Source organism: Kwoniella newhampshirensis, chromosome 8 (genome assembly GCF_039105145.1).
Source record: "Kwoniella newhampshirensis strain CBS 13917 chromosome 8, whole genome shotgun sequence".
In the NCBI taxonomy this organism is placed as follows: domain Eukaryota; kingdom Fungi; phylum Basidiomycota; class Tremellomycetes; order Tremellales; family Cryptococcaceae; genus Kwoniella; species Kwoniella newhampshirensis.
In genome coordinates, this window is record NC_089962.1 from 947,577 (window position 1) to 959,994 (window position 12,418).

General features: G+C 51.2%; 2 protein-coding genes across 2 annotated transcripts; both read right to left on the reverse strand.

The window, feature by feature from the left end:
* Positions 1 to 3,967: 3,967 nt before the first annotated feature.
* IAR55_004551 (uncharacterized protein) lies at positions 3,968 to 7,113 on the reverse strand (the record flags this gene model as incomplete). Its single annotated transcript, XM_066947649.1, has 3 exons — positions 3,968 to 4,495; positions 4,539 to 5,626; positions 5,673 to 7,113. 3 exons carry the CDS (start codon positions 7,111 to 7,113, stop codon positions 3,968 to 3,970), a joined length of 3,057 nt encoding a protein of 1,018 aa, XP_066802063.1.
* A 278-nt stretch (positions 7,114 to 7,391) lies between these two features.
* Positions 7,392 to 7,730, reverse strand: IAR55_004552 (uncharacterized protein; the record flags this gene model as incomplete). The annotated part of the gene is made up of 1 exon (XM_066947650.1): positions 7,392 to 7,730. One exon carries the CDS (start codon positions 7,728 to 7,730, stop codon positions 7,392 to 7,394), a length of 339 nt encoding a protein of 112 aa, XP_066802064.1.
* Between the last annotated feature and the right edge of the window lie 4,688 nt (positions 7,731 to 12,418).

Sequence of the window (12,418 nt, forward strand, 5' to 3'; positions counted from 1 at the left end):
CTCATGCATCGACCTCGTTGAAGCACGCACGTGTACTGATTTAGAACTCCCCTCAAGTCTTGGCATTAAGGAACGGGTGCTCGAAACCAGCCGGACCGTGTTGATATAAAGGTCGTACTGATGATAAAGCCCAGCGAGCTGATGTGAACACATTGAAGCACCACCTGCCATTCCCTCAAAAACGAATGACAGGTTTTCTACGGGGGGAAATGGTTTACGTCTCCATCCTAGCCTTCTGCTTCTTCTCCGCACCCGTGCTTGGGCAGACCTTTCGACGTACTGCTGCTTGTCCCAAGCTCGGCTGTGTTTTTCCTCCAGACCAGACCGATTTCATTGCCGGGCGTGAGTCGGTCGAGTAACGAAGAGCGCTGATTAAATTAGAAACCTTCGATATTCGGATCGAGGTCCAGGCTCCGGTGAACGGCTCAGAAGCGTATGACAATGGTCGACCACAAGATAATTTCTCACTTACGATTGGCGGTCATAATGCCAGCCAAGTAGACATCACTCAATTCTTTGGAATAGCCGACCCAGCAGGTAGGCATCTACAAGAGTGCCTTGCGCTGACAATCAGTGGAAAGGTACAATTTTACTTACTATGAGGACCTCTTCGCCGAGGACGAGCACGCTCGTACGCCCGTCAATGTTCTGGCCAAGTCATACCGCAACTTGCAAATCCACAATCCTGGAACTTACGATCTTGTGTTCACCTACAACAACGGGATGACCACCACTGCTACTTGGACAGTTCTCCCTTTTGCCGATTGCAAGAAGGCAAAGAATGTCATCTTTTTTGTTGGTAAGTCTCTCTGCCAGTCAACTTGACTGATGTGCCAGGCGATGGAATGGCGTCCTCGATGATCTCAGCTGCCAGACTGCTTGGACACAAGACCATCAACGGCAAATACCAGACCAGGCTTAAGATGGACGAAGCGTGAGTCACCTCTCGGGATAGCACGCTGACAATAAGTCCTGGTTTCGGCATTCAGATGACCCATTCGTACGTCCAATCCTTGGAGCTCTATTGACCTCCCAGTCTTGACTCATTCATTACCGACTCTGCGAATTCTGCTTCAGCCCTGTTCTCAGGCAAGAAGATGACAGTGAATGGTCTCAACGCATATACAGTGAGTCTCGACTCTTCAGGGAGAAGCTAAGACTTGTAGGAGTAAGTCGCTCTCGAAAATCACGGCTGACCCGGCAGCTCTACTGGGAGAGCATTCGGCGATCCCAAAGTGGAAACAATCTTTGAGATGTTCAGACGACAGACGGGTGGCCAAGGTAAGCTTTTAGTTGCAAAGTTCCACTGACAGGTAGTCGGAATCGTCTCCAAGGCGTACATTGCAGATGCCACCCCTGCAGCAGTTGTCACTCATACCGTAAGTCATCAAGTCAAATTCGAGCTGATTTTCAGAGCCAACGTTCGCAATACACGGCTATTATCGAACAATATCTCAAAGGTGTCTCAGGAAACTACTCGTGGTACCCTTGGGAAGGTGTAGATCTCCTCTTTGGTGAGTCGCAGAAAGCCTGGGAATCGCTCTGACGTCAGGCGGTGGTGCGGAGAGCTTCTTGGCCGGACCCGGGAATGGTAACGTTTCCCAATTCGACCGTTGGGCTTCCGAAGGCTATCAAGTTGGATATACCCAAACAGAATTAGAGGCATTTGACAATGCGCAACGGGCCCTTGCCATCTTCACCCGTGGTAACATCAGTACTTGGCTCGACAAGAATGTCTACACAGATGCTTTAGCTCTCGCCATCACACCTCAGGGCGAGCGAGGAGCGTAAGTCCGACATAGCAGATTGTGGAGGTTAATCGCTTCATCAGCTACGACCAACCGGGACTCAAGGAGATGACGCTCAAAGCTATTGACATCCTGCACACCCGTGCCCAAGCCCGTAACACCGGTTTCATGTTGATGTCGGAAGCAGCAGTACGTGACCTTTGGGAGTATCTAACTGACGGTCAGCTCATTGACAAAGAGATGCACGTTCTTGACATCGATCGGGCCCTCGGGGAAGTGCTAGAACTAGACGACACTCTTCGAGCTGTGCTTGAGCATCTGGAAGAGATAGGAGAGCTCGATGAGACGTTGGTGGTCGTCACAGCTGATCACGCCCATGGATGTGAGTGGTTCAGTCAGAGTCTCACTGACGGTCAGTCGATGTCTTCGGATCGACCGACACCAAATACTTGCAAGCTCAAAACTCCGACCGGGAGAAGCGGAAGGCCGTGGGCACGTATGGGGCGTCAGGACTTTCTGCATACCAGGTATTGCAGGATGTACTCCCCACCAATCAGACCATTTTCCAAGGCCCCCAAGGCGAAGGCTTTCCTGTCACTTGGGATCCTCGATACACAATTGCCCATGGATGGGCTGCTGTTCCCGACCACCGGGAAGATTATCAAGTAAATGCAGACCACGAGCGTGTGCCGGCCGTTAGCAACTCCACCGGCTATTTCTTCAACCCCAACGACAATCAAAGAGGATTCGCTATGACCGGCAATCTTGGCGTTTCAGAAGGTCAAGGAGTTCATTCTTTGGTGAGCTTCCCTGTACTGTACCAAGCGATATGCTGCTGACGCTCAGGCGGCCAGGTTGACGTCCCTGTATACGCTTGGGGACCTGGTCATGAATACTTCCGAGGGGTGATGAACAGTCCTGACCTTGCCTTCAAGGTCGCTCTCGCTTTGGACTTGGGCAAGTCCTCCAATGTCACCGCACCTTACAAGAAATGATAGCCTGGAAAGAATAGTGAATACAATATTAGTCAGAATAGCAGCAAAACAATCTCTCGGGCAATGAATAATAATGCCAAAATCAAATGAAAAAAGCTGCCACTTTTTATCGCTCGCTGTCCACCGAATCGAAACATCAAAATATCTGCCCACGCGTATCGTGATCTTTCTATCTCTTCCTTTCATCTCGAGAACATAATGTCCACTGGTCAGCTCCCTCTCAGGGAGTACTTCCCCCTTCACACGTACTTGTCCTTACTGTTATGCGCCTCGTTCGTAACTCTACCGCGCTCCTCGAAATGGCTCGGTATACAAGACAACCACCAACAGATATCCTCCTCGGACCGACCTGAACACCCTTTCCTTACACCCATCACTTCACGACCGCTCCTCACAATGACTTGGGATCTCTTAGGCATGCTCATATGTATGAGCTGGTGGGGATCTCACATGCAGTCGTGGTGGGTCGGGAATGGCAAGCGAACAGGCATAGTCAGTGAGAAGGAGTTGAAGGAACGTCAGCAGCGAAACAACAAGTTATTGAACGTGAGTGCCTTTGCGCGAAGCAGGAGCTCACAAGGAGCGCTCAGCCGAGTGTGCCGCAGCCACCTTGACCGCTGCTTTCATGTTCTATATCATCTTGACGATCATGGGAGCACCTTTGGACAGGCAAGTCAACGCCTCCTGGACAGTACTCGTGACTAATCTTGCGCACAGCCATCGCGCACACACCATCCTCCTGTCTCTGCATCTAGCTATCCTCACCGTTTGGCCTGTGGTGCAAACACTTGGAGTACCTTCAATCTACGACACAGGAACGTACGCTCGATTCAGAATGACACGCCTTTTCTGCGAAGTCCGGTGAGTTCCAAGGCTGGTCATCCGGGACTGACCTGTTGTTGATAGACCCGAAAATCCACTGGAACGCGCTCTTGTCTATCCTGTAATTGGAACCTTGACCGGTGCTTGGCTTGGCGCATTGTCTGTGCCTCTCGATTGGGGTCGTCCGTGGCAAGTACGTCGAGTCGAGCGTAACTTTGGCTGACCTCATAGAGCTATCCACTCACCATCGCAGTAGCATCCATTCTCGGCTTCATTTTTGGGGGCTACTTGTCTTGGCTGTACTCTGCACTGGAAGACACATACAACGACCCAAGCAGAGAGACTCCGAAGCCACTAGTGAAAAAGTTGAAGAAGAAGACAAAGATATGATGCATACTCAATCTATTGCTGCACTTGTAGACGTACCAAACGCAACCATATGCTGCCCAACATGCACTTTTCTCTGACGACTTCCCAAGGACCCATCAATGGCTGAGCGCCTCCCAATCCGATCAATCTCCTTTCCATATCCGATCTGCCCTCTGCCGTCCCTTCAGCTTCCAACGACACCATCCCCTGCCATTCAAGTGCGGCCCTGTCGCCGGGACGAATTTCGAATCCAGCCACGTGAAGATACCTTTTTGCGCTTAGCCTTGCCCCGGACGCGACTGTGACGTCCCTTCTGTCGAAAGCCAAGCGCAATGATTGCATCGCCTGATCGGCGTATGGAGTGAGATCGAGGAAGATGACCTGCGGCGCTGGCAGGAAGGGATAGTAATAAGAAGGGGCGAGACTGAAAGCGTCAAGGCAAACAGGCAGGTGACCGGTAGGCGAGAATGTATAGTCAAGGGGCACCAAGAGATGCCGGACGAAAGGCACATAGATAAGAATATGCTCCGTCGTTTTAGGTTGCCGGATAGCAGTGTTCACCTGTTCCCATTCAGCCACAATTCAGCACTTCTCGATGACGTACCACTAAGTCTCCCAGCTTCATGCGCCGCAGAGCTCCACATTTTTCTAGCTCCCGCACAGCCGCAGCAGCACCCTCAGCAGAGGGCCATCGTTGGACGCGATCTGATAGGGGCACAAAAACTCTTAAGATGGGTACTCGCCCCGCAACAAATGGTAGAGGACGGTCGAAGGCTGGCTCAGCCCGAATTGGAGGTGGCGTATTCGCATCACGCCTGATAAGACCACCGGGCGAATTCCCTCCGTTATCCGATCTTCTACTAGATCTACCTGCGTCGCTACTCGCAAAGCTAGCTCTTTGACCCAGCCCTCCGATGGGGGGAGGTATAGGCAAACCATTTGGAAATCCAGGCACCGGCGGCGCATTACGATCAACAGCAAAGGATCCTCGGCTGCTGTATGCGCTGGACATCCGATGATGCTGTGAAAGGGAAGGGCTGCTTTGGACTGAAAAAATGGATCCTGGTCGACCCGACTCGGAAGAAGTCCGTGACCGAGTTGGCTCGCCATGGCGCTTGAAGGCGTATCGCTTGGCAGAAGGGTAACTGACAGGAGGCAAGGCTGCCTTGCCTGAGGGGATGGGTGCTGCTGCGACACCGGTAGACAAGGAAGCACGACCTTCCGTGCTAGTACTATTGCTCCTGCGCCGGCCAAATGTCATTGATGCGGCAGATGCCAGTGAACTGATTGAGCCGCGACGGCGTGGCTTGTTATCAATGGTGAAAGGTTTGGGCTCCTCTGTTGTCTGCGCGGCCAGCGGTTCAGGCATGATAATCTCGACTAAACGCTCCTGCCTCGGCATCTTCGTTGACGGAGCGAGACTGCCGGAATCAGAACCTGCGGCACTGCCCATTCGAGATCGCGGAAGTTGGCTTGAAAGACTATTCAAGGAGTTCGAGAAAGGGAGAGCCGGCGCATTAATAGCAAACTCGTCGTCGAAAGGCAGTGGAGATGGATTGGGGAAGAAAGTTGCAGGTAATTGCCGGAGGTGCAAAACAATGAGAGTGTGAGACAAGCATAAGTGCTGCAGGAGGTTGTGCCATTGCGCAGGATACGTGCTGTAAGTCGCGGGATCATGAAGAAGCGATTCCACTGCTTTGTCAGCGTACACCGTTGCTCTGAGGTAACTCACGGAAACCCTCCCACACGGTAAGGTTCGGCCAAGTTCGCCCCTTCTCACGGTCCATCTGCATACCCCATTCTTTCATGATCCAGCGGCCAACCGCTTCTCCCGTGAAGCGCTTGCGAATTTTGTCCGATGCACCAGTCAAGGAAAGAAACATGTTGATGGATAAATGAGGAAGCAAGGCCGCTTGGACCTGCAAATGAGAGAGAACGAACGTAAGGGTCGCTCGTGGTCGGATGCGCGATGGGGAGAATGGACCCGCGGTGCCAGTCGGAGACATTGTGACAGACATCTTGCCGTTGAGCTTCAGTGCGGGACTAGCGAGGGGAGATGACACGGTACGCCTTCCTTGTACCGAAGACTTTCGAGGGGGCAATTGTGAGGATCCCAGTGGAGGTGTCCCGGTGTGATTCACTACATCTTTACCCCACTTCGTGACCGGATCTAGAGGTGTTTTACTCCCTGACCGGGGATCTACAAGGGGAGGAAGTGTTGGAGACCTAGGGAAATCGAAGTTGACTGGTATACTTGACATACGTTTGTCGTGCAGAGATACAGCTTCGGCTGGTGGAGTCTGTCGATCTGGAGTCGCCTGTTTTACCGAGAGTGTCCTCCCAACCACCATGCTTTTCCCAGATTTGTTGCTGGTGGACACTTGCATATTAGCGTCCGGCGAGACCCTCTTCTGAGATGCAGCATTTGGTGTCGCCGGAAGAGGTCTGGAGAAGTGTCGGGAGGAGGGAGACGCTGGTGTCAGGGGAGATGAAGTGGTGGAAGATTTGGAGGCACCCTCTAACTTGTGAGGGGTCAGTGATGCTGCCACAGCTTTAGCATATGCGCTAGCTTCAGATATCTGTCCCGTGCCGCTATCTGCACGACGTTGAGTCGGCCGTGCGGCAGTCGGAGTGTGTGGAAAATCTTGACTGGGTTTCGTTTGCATCGGTGGAGTTGAGGCGGATATCGATCGTTCTACTTTCGCTAATGGAGACCTGCGAGTGGCTGAGTTGGAACGACGAGCACTCATCATAGCCCTTCCGTCAGCTTGTTTCACGGAAGGGACGTAATGAGGCGCTTGGGCTCCAGCAGGAAGGGACGCATGTGGTCCCACCTCCGCATCGTCGAAACGACTGACTCCCGCCGATCTTGGACGCGCGTTCCCATTTCGAGACACAGGCTCTGATCGCACCGTGGTGGATGTAACGGATGTGATTGCGTGTGCTGAATGAGATGTAACTTGAGCTGACGGCGAAGGAAGGGGTGGAGGGCGACTAAAGGCTGGCTGAGGCGGGGGTGGAGATCGCATGTCCTGAGTGCTTCGACCCGAAAAGAGCGAGACTGGCTGCCCATTATGTGCAAGGCCTGACATGTCAGCAAAGCTCTTAGACTGACAGAAACTCACCGAGCTCTTGTCGACCTGGTCTTTCCGAACGCAGATCTTCCATATTTGTCGCATTTGACGGACTCTGCTGATTCCAAGGTGAAGACTTCGTAGAAGACTGGAGCTTTGGGGGAGATTCCCAATTGGCGGGCTCATAAGGGGACGACATGCTAGTGTGGCGAGGTGGAGAGTTTGGAGGGGAAGCGAGAGCAGGATGAATTCGATTTCTATGAGCATCCGTTTGACGAGCATGAGGGCCCGAGTCTTGAGAAGACAAGGTCTGCTGCCTTGTCGGAAAAGGCGCGGAGGCTGACGGTGATGAAAAGTGCTCTGCTTGGCGTCAGCAGTGAGGTCTACGCTATGGAATTTCTGGCCAACGCACCTCTCCCCTCTCTCTTCATACCGATGCGCTCGGTACCGGGCTTTGCTCCATCCTCCTCAGCGGCCCTGTCGTTTCTATTTCGAAAGACGCTTGGTGCAGCCCCCGATGGCAATGATTCGTATGACGGGCCGGCGACGACATCTTTCTTGTTGAAGGCGCCTGATGAAGATCGCGAACCTATCTTGGAGTGATTCCCGGGCGAGTGTCCATGCGAATGGACAACGGGAGTCACAGGCTGCGCTTGATTGGAGAGAGAGGATTTACGAAAGAAACCAGGCTTTTTGGAAGGCGGTTGCGTGGCGGCCTCCATGACCCTCCGAGGTTGTCGTCCAAGTCACACGCAGCACTATCTCCGGAAAAAGGCTTGAAAAAGTGATAAAGGAACAACGAGGTGATAGCGATCAGCTGATAGAAGGGAGTTCTCGAAGCGAGGAGGAATGCACATGTGTCCTGAGAGGAAGGTAATCAACAATCCAAGATCGATAGATCGATCTACACAATCCGACACAGGAAGGGGAGACACGGGTTCATGCGGCCGATGGAAAGCTCACGAGGTGTGGATTCCCAAAGATTTCTCGAGCGATGGAGAGAAAGAGGTCTGGCCAACAGTCAAACGACTATCGAGTATAATCGGCCTAGTATGCTTAAGTCGAGCTCGAAGTTGGGAAGGCTTGAGGTTTGTCTCGGATAAGATGTACAGGAATGTCTGAGTTGAGATGCCTGCGATGGAAACGCGGTGAGATTCAGCGGATGGCCTGATTCAGCCAGGGCGATGACAGCAAAGAGTGGGATGCAAGTGTGATGGGACTGAAATGAAAACCGGCAGAGCGGGAGGATGAAGAGAGATCCCTGATGGTCATGCTTGTGCCTTGACTTACTAGCGATGCATATGACAGTGTCTCCTCTGAGTGGATCGGACCCAGCTTATGCGACCACGAGGAGAGATGTGTGATTTACAAGAAGGGGAGTGAGGAGGATGAGGATGGTTGTGTATGAAAGAAGCAAATGATGCCGAGACGGGATGAGGACGATGATGACGGGCAATTATTGATCTGCGAAATGGTGACTTCGACTTGCTCGTATCGAGTACGTTGCAGGTTTCTAACGTATCCCCAACAGGTGAACACTTGCTTGTACTGTAGTTCTCGCTGTCCGGCTCCTCATGTTGTGTCGAGCTGACATCTCAACAGGCATTGTGAGACCAACATGTGCCCCTCAGCTATGCATGCATCTCTCCCCTCTCATGTGTCGCAGTGCATACACGTCGCAAACCTGTACGAGTACTCGTCATGTTGTCATCATCATATACGATCACGTGATCCAGGTCGGGACTCTGTGAGCTGGAGTGGAGGACGTTCACACAAGAAACATGCAAGAGTCGCTCGTATGTTTCCAGGTGTGACTATATGTCCTCTGTTCAACTTGCCTTTTGACTCTTCTTCTCTCCCTGAACACTTTGGTCTGTAGACATTGACACTGTCGTCCGGTCCTTCATGCCCATTGGGTCCACCCTCACTCAATAGGAACCTCACCGAGTCACACTTCCCGGAGCACCAGAGCAACCCCCTCTACGCCTCGTGCTCACAAAATGCGACCGAATGATTCGCCACCCCTGTCATCGCCAAGCGACAACCAGTGTGTGGACTGACCCATCAAGAAACGCTTTTCAAAATGACGACCATGTTGAAGATCCAGATCCTTACATCACATCTCTCGAGGGCGAGTTCACCTGCGGCATGAGTGCCGGTCTCTACTACGACGTGAGTCTTCCTAAGCTCGTTGTAAGCCAGCGTCCAGAAGATTCAGTTAGAATTCGAATCTAGCCTGCCGCTCTCTACGGCTGCCACTACATATTCTGCGGGTCTTGTGTGATGCTTTGGTTAAAGGTGAGTACCTCGCACCGAACTGCATCGCGAAAGTTGGCTGAGATCCACGCGTAGTCGACATTCCCTTATTCCAAAACTTTGTTGCTCGATGCCCCCAGCCCTGTCGACATTCGCCAGTTATCCGTGCTATAGAGAGCCCGTCAGTCAAGGCCATTGTCCAGATCATATCAACCCAACCACCACAGGCAGGCAGGCCCAAGGCGGGAATACTTTTGTTGTACTGATGATCGAGCCACAGCTGACGAAAGCTCCCACGATCAATCGTCACTGAGCCGAGATTGGCTGCTGCGCGCCATGCGACTCTTGCTATCCAGTCAATTTGTCAGCTTGAAGGTGAGGCGGTTCTTGAGAATCATGCAGCTTCTCAGCTTCGCATGTAGCTCACGGCAACGCTAAGTCCCAAGAGCTCAGATCGTTAACGAAGTGGATTGATTCCGCTTGACGATGGGATTTGATCTGATGAACTTTTCGTCTGCGCAGAATGGTGAGAATACCGTCGACAATGGCGTCCAAAGATTGACATACCCCTCAGCAATCGGCTCCCTCCATCGAAAGGTCCTTGCAGCGCGGTGTGTTCTCTATGTGGTGAAGTTTATTGCGGCAGGACGACGGTGAATTCCCTGCCTCCCACTGCCCTCTTTCGCTGACCCATCACGCTTCCTGACGAAGCCAAATTCAGCGAGGAGCGGTCGCCACTACATACAGCCATCGGGTCGGGTCATCCAAAGTCTTTAGCCTTGGCGTTTCGGTGGGTACTAGGCAGGGTTTCCCCTACCCCGCCCCTTTCCTGGAGTGATTTCTTGCTGACGTCTACGGCTATACTTCTAGCGACAATTGGTTAAAGCTCAGGTCCTTGGCGTCCTGTCTCCAAGGAATTACCACGGACCACGGACGTCAACTTCAACGAGGTCCTCGACTGGCTAGAAACGCCTGAGGCTCAGAACACGAGTGGCGTGATTGGGTTGCTTCGTCAGAACAATCCAGTGTATGATCTTCCCAACGATCCTATCGATCATCCTACTTGTTCGAGGCACGATACGATGATTGTCTGTAGCAGATGCGCTGGCAAGATTCTTTGCGTGAGCAGGATGTTAATCCATCTCGGGAAGACTGCTTATGGCTGACATTGTAGGCGGAATTGAACGAGTGATGAACTCGATGGGGGAGCATGCCTTCATCCACCCGAAGCCTGCCTCAAAGAGTTCACGATAGACCCGGCTGTGTTTGGGCACGGACTGCGATCTAACGAAGGTCTGCTGTCCTGTTGTCACGATGGTCAATGTAGCCTCAGTCAATTAGCCCTATCACACAACGAGACAGTACGATATAAGGAAACGACGATAACGAGGATAACGAGGCTAATGAGGATAACGAGGATAACGAGTATAGCGAGGAACTTGACACGGATATCTAGAAGGGCTTGTAGCAGTTCTAGATAGACTGAGGTACCACAGTGATATCATTGAACAATGAGCAAGGTACTAGGTATGACTATTAATTGAGAAATCGCTAGGGAAAGATTAGAACAACGAGAACTGAGACGATGTATGTAAATCTCCATTAAACCATCCGCCAGGATGCGTAGAACATCGATCACTTCCTCCGGTTTCTATCATTCACCTGTAGCGCCCTTTAGCTCGGGCTTCGGCAAGTATATTGAGTTGTGCTCAAAGATATCGAAGATCTCGAGGATATCAAGAGGGTTTACGTAATAATGGCTTATTTGTGGTTGTGGCGGGATGGCCATCATGACACCTGTCTCCAAACCTTTTCAGTTTCTCTGTCTTCACACCTTGTTGTCCTGGTATGCTTCCGTAGCCTCCATGATTATGAACGGTGCAACAGCGGTGTACATTGTGAAAAGCCTGATGCATATCAGTCGCTCAACCCTTAGGACAAGGTCAAAAGTTTTGTAAGCCGTTCACTGTGACTACTAAGCCAGTGTGCCCCAGCTAAGGATTCAATACAATTCTTGCATCACAAGCCACACAGTTGGTCTCATCCCAGCCTTTGTTTTCCCTTTGAGCCAGTCCCATTCTAGTTCCAGTACCTCAATGGGCACACTATGGGCAATGTAATCGGCCATAAATTACTGAATCTGTCACGATCGCATACCAGTAGGGGCAACTCCCGACAAAGTTCCCAGCAGTTTGACAAACAATTGAACAAAACGGCATTCATCGGAGAAAGAACTGAAACGTCGGCAAACTTATCAACCCTATTCACCACATACGGTAAATACACGAATTGTTCAATGCCGGTTATATAGGCTTGCCGCGAGACATTGGCTGGGTGGTCATGGCCGACATGACAGTTTCCTTCTATATCCGGCGAAAATGTTGCTACACATGCAAGGTTTGACAAACTTGTGCAAAGAAAGGCACATATACATGAACGTAGTAGAAGGAGAAACTCTTCGAGCACAACTCGATATACTCGCCGAAGACCGAGTTAAAGGGCGCTGCAGGTGAACAATAGAAACAGGAGGAAGTTGATCGATGTTCTACGCATCCTGGCGGATGGATTAGTGGAGATATATATATACATGGTCTTAGTTCTCGTTGTTCTAGTCTTTCTCTAGCAATTTCTCGATTGAAAGTCATACCTAGTACCTTGCTCATCGTTCAACGATATCAGTGTGGTACCTCAGTCTATCTAGAACTGCTACAAGCCCTTCTAGATATCCGTGTCAAGTTCCTCGCTATACTCGCTATCCTCGTTACCCTCGTTATCCTCGTTATTCTTGTTATCATCGTTTCCCAAATCGTACTGTCCCATTGTGTGATAGGGCTCATTGACTGAGGCTACATTGACCATCGTGACATGATCCTTCATTCCAATGATCAAATTATCATAAGTTACTTCTTGACCTCACCACTTCTCTCAATCAATCTCAAGACATCCTTGGTCAATCCTTTCAGGCTTGACATTATCACCTTTGACCAAGTTACAGGTACCACAGCAAGCAGAGAAAGAGGATGATGCTACTGCTAACATTGCAAAATCCCCTCTCTGTCCGGTCTCTCTCTCTTGTTGAGATAATAATTGCATGCTCAGAGAAAAAAGAAAGGGAAAAGAAGAAGAAGAGAAAGTTAGATCTGCGGATAGCTAA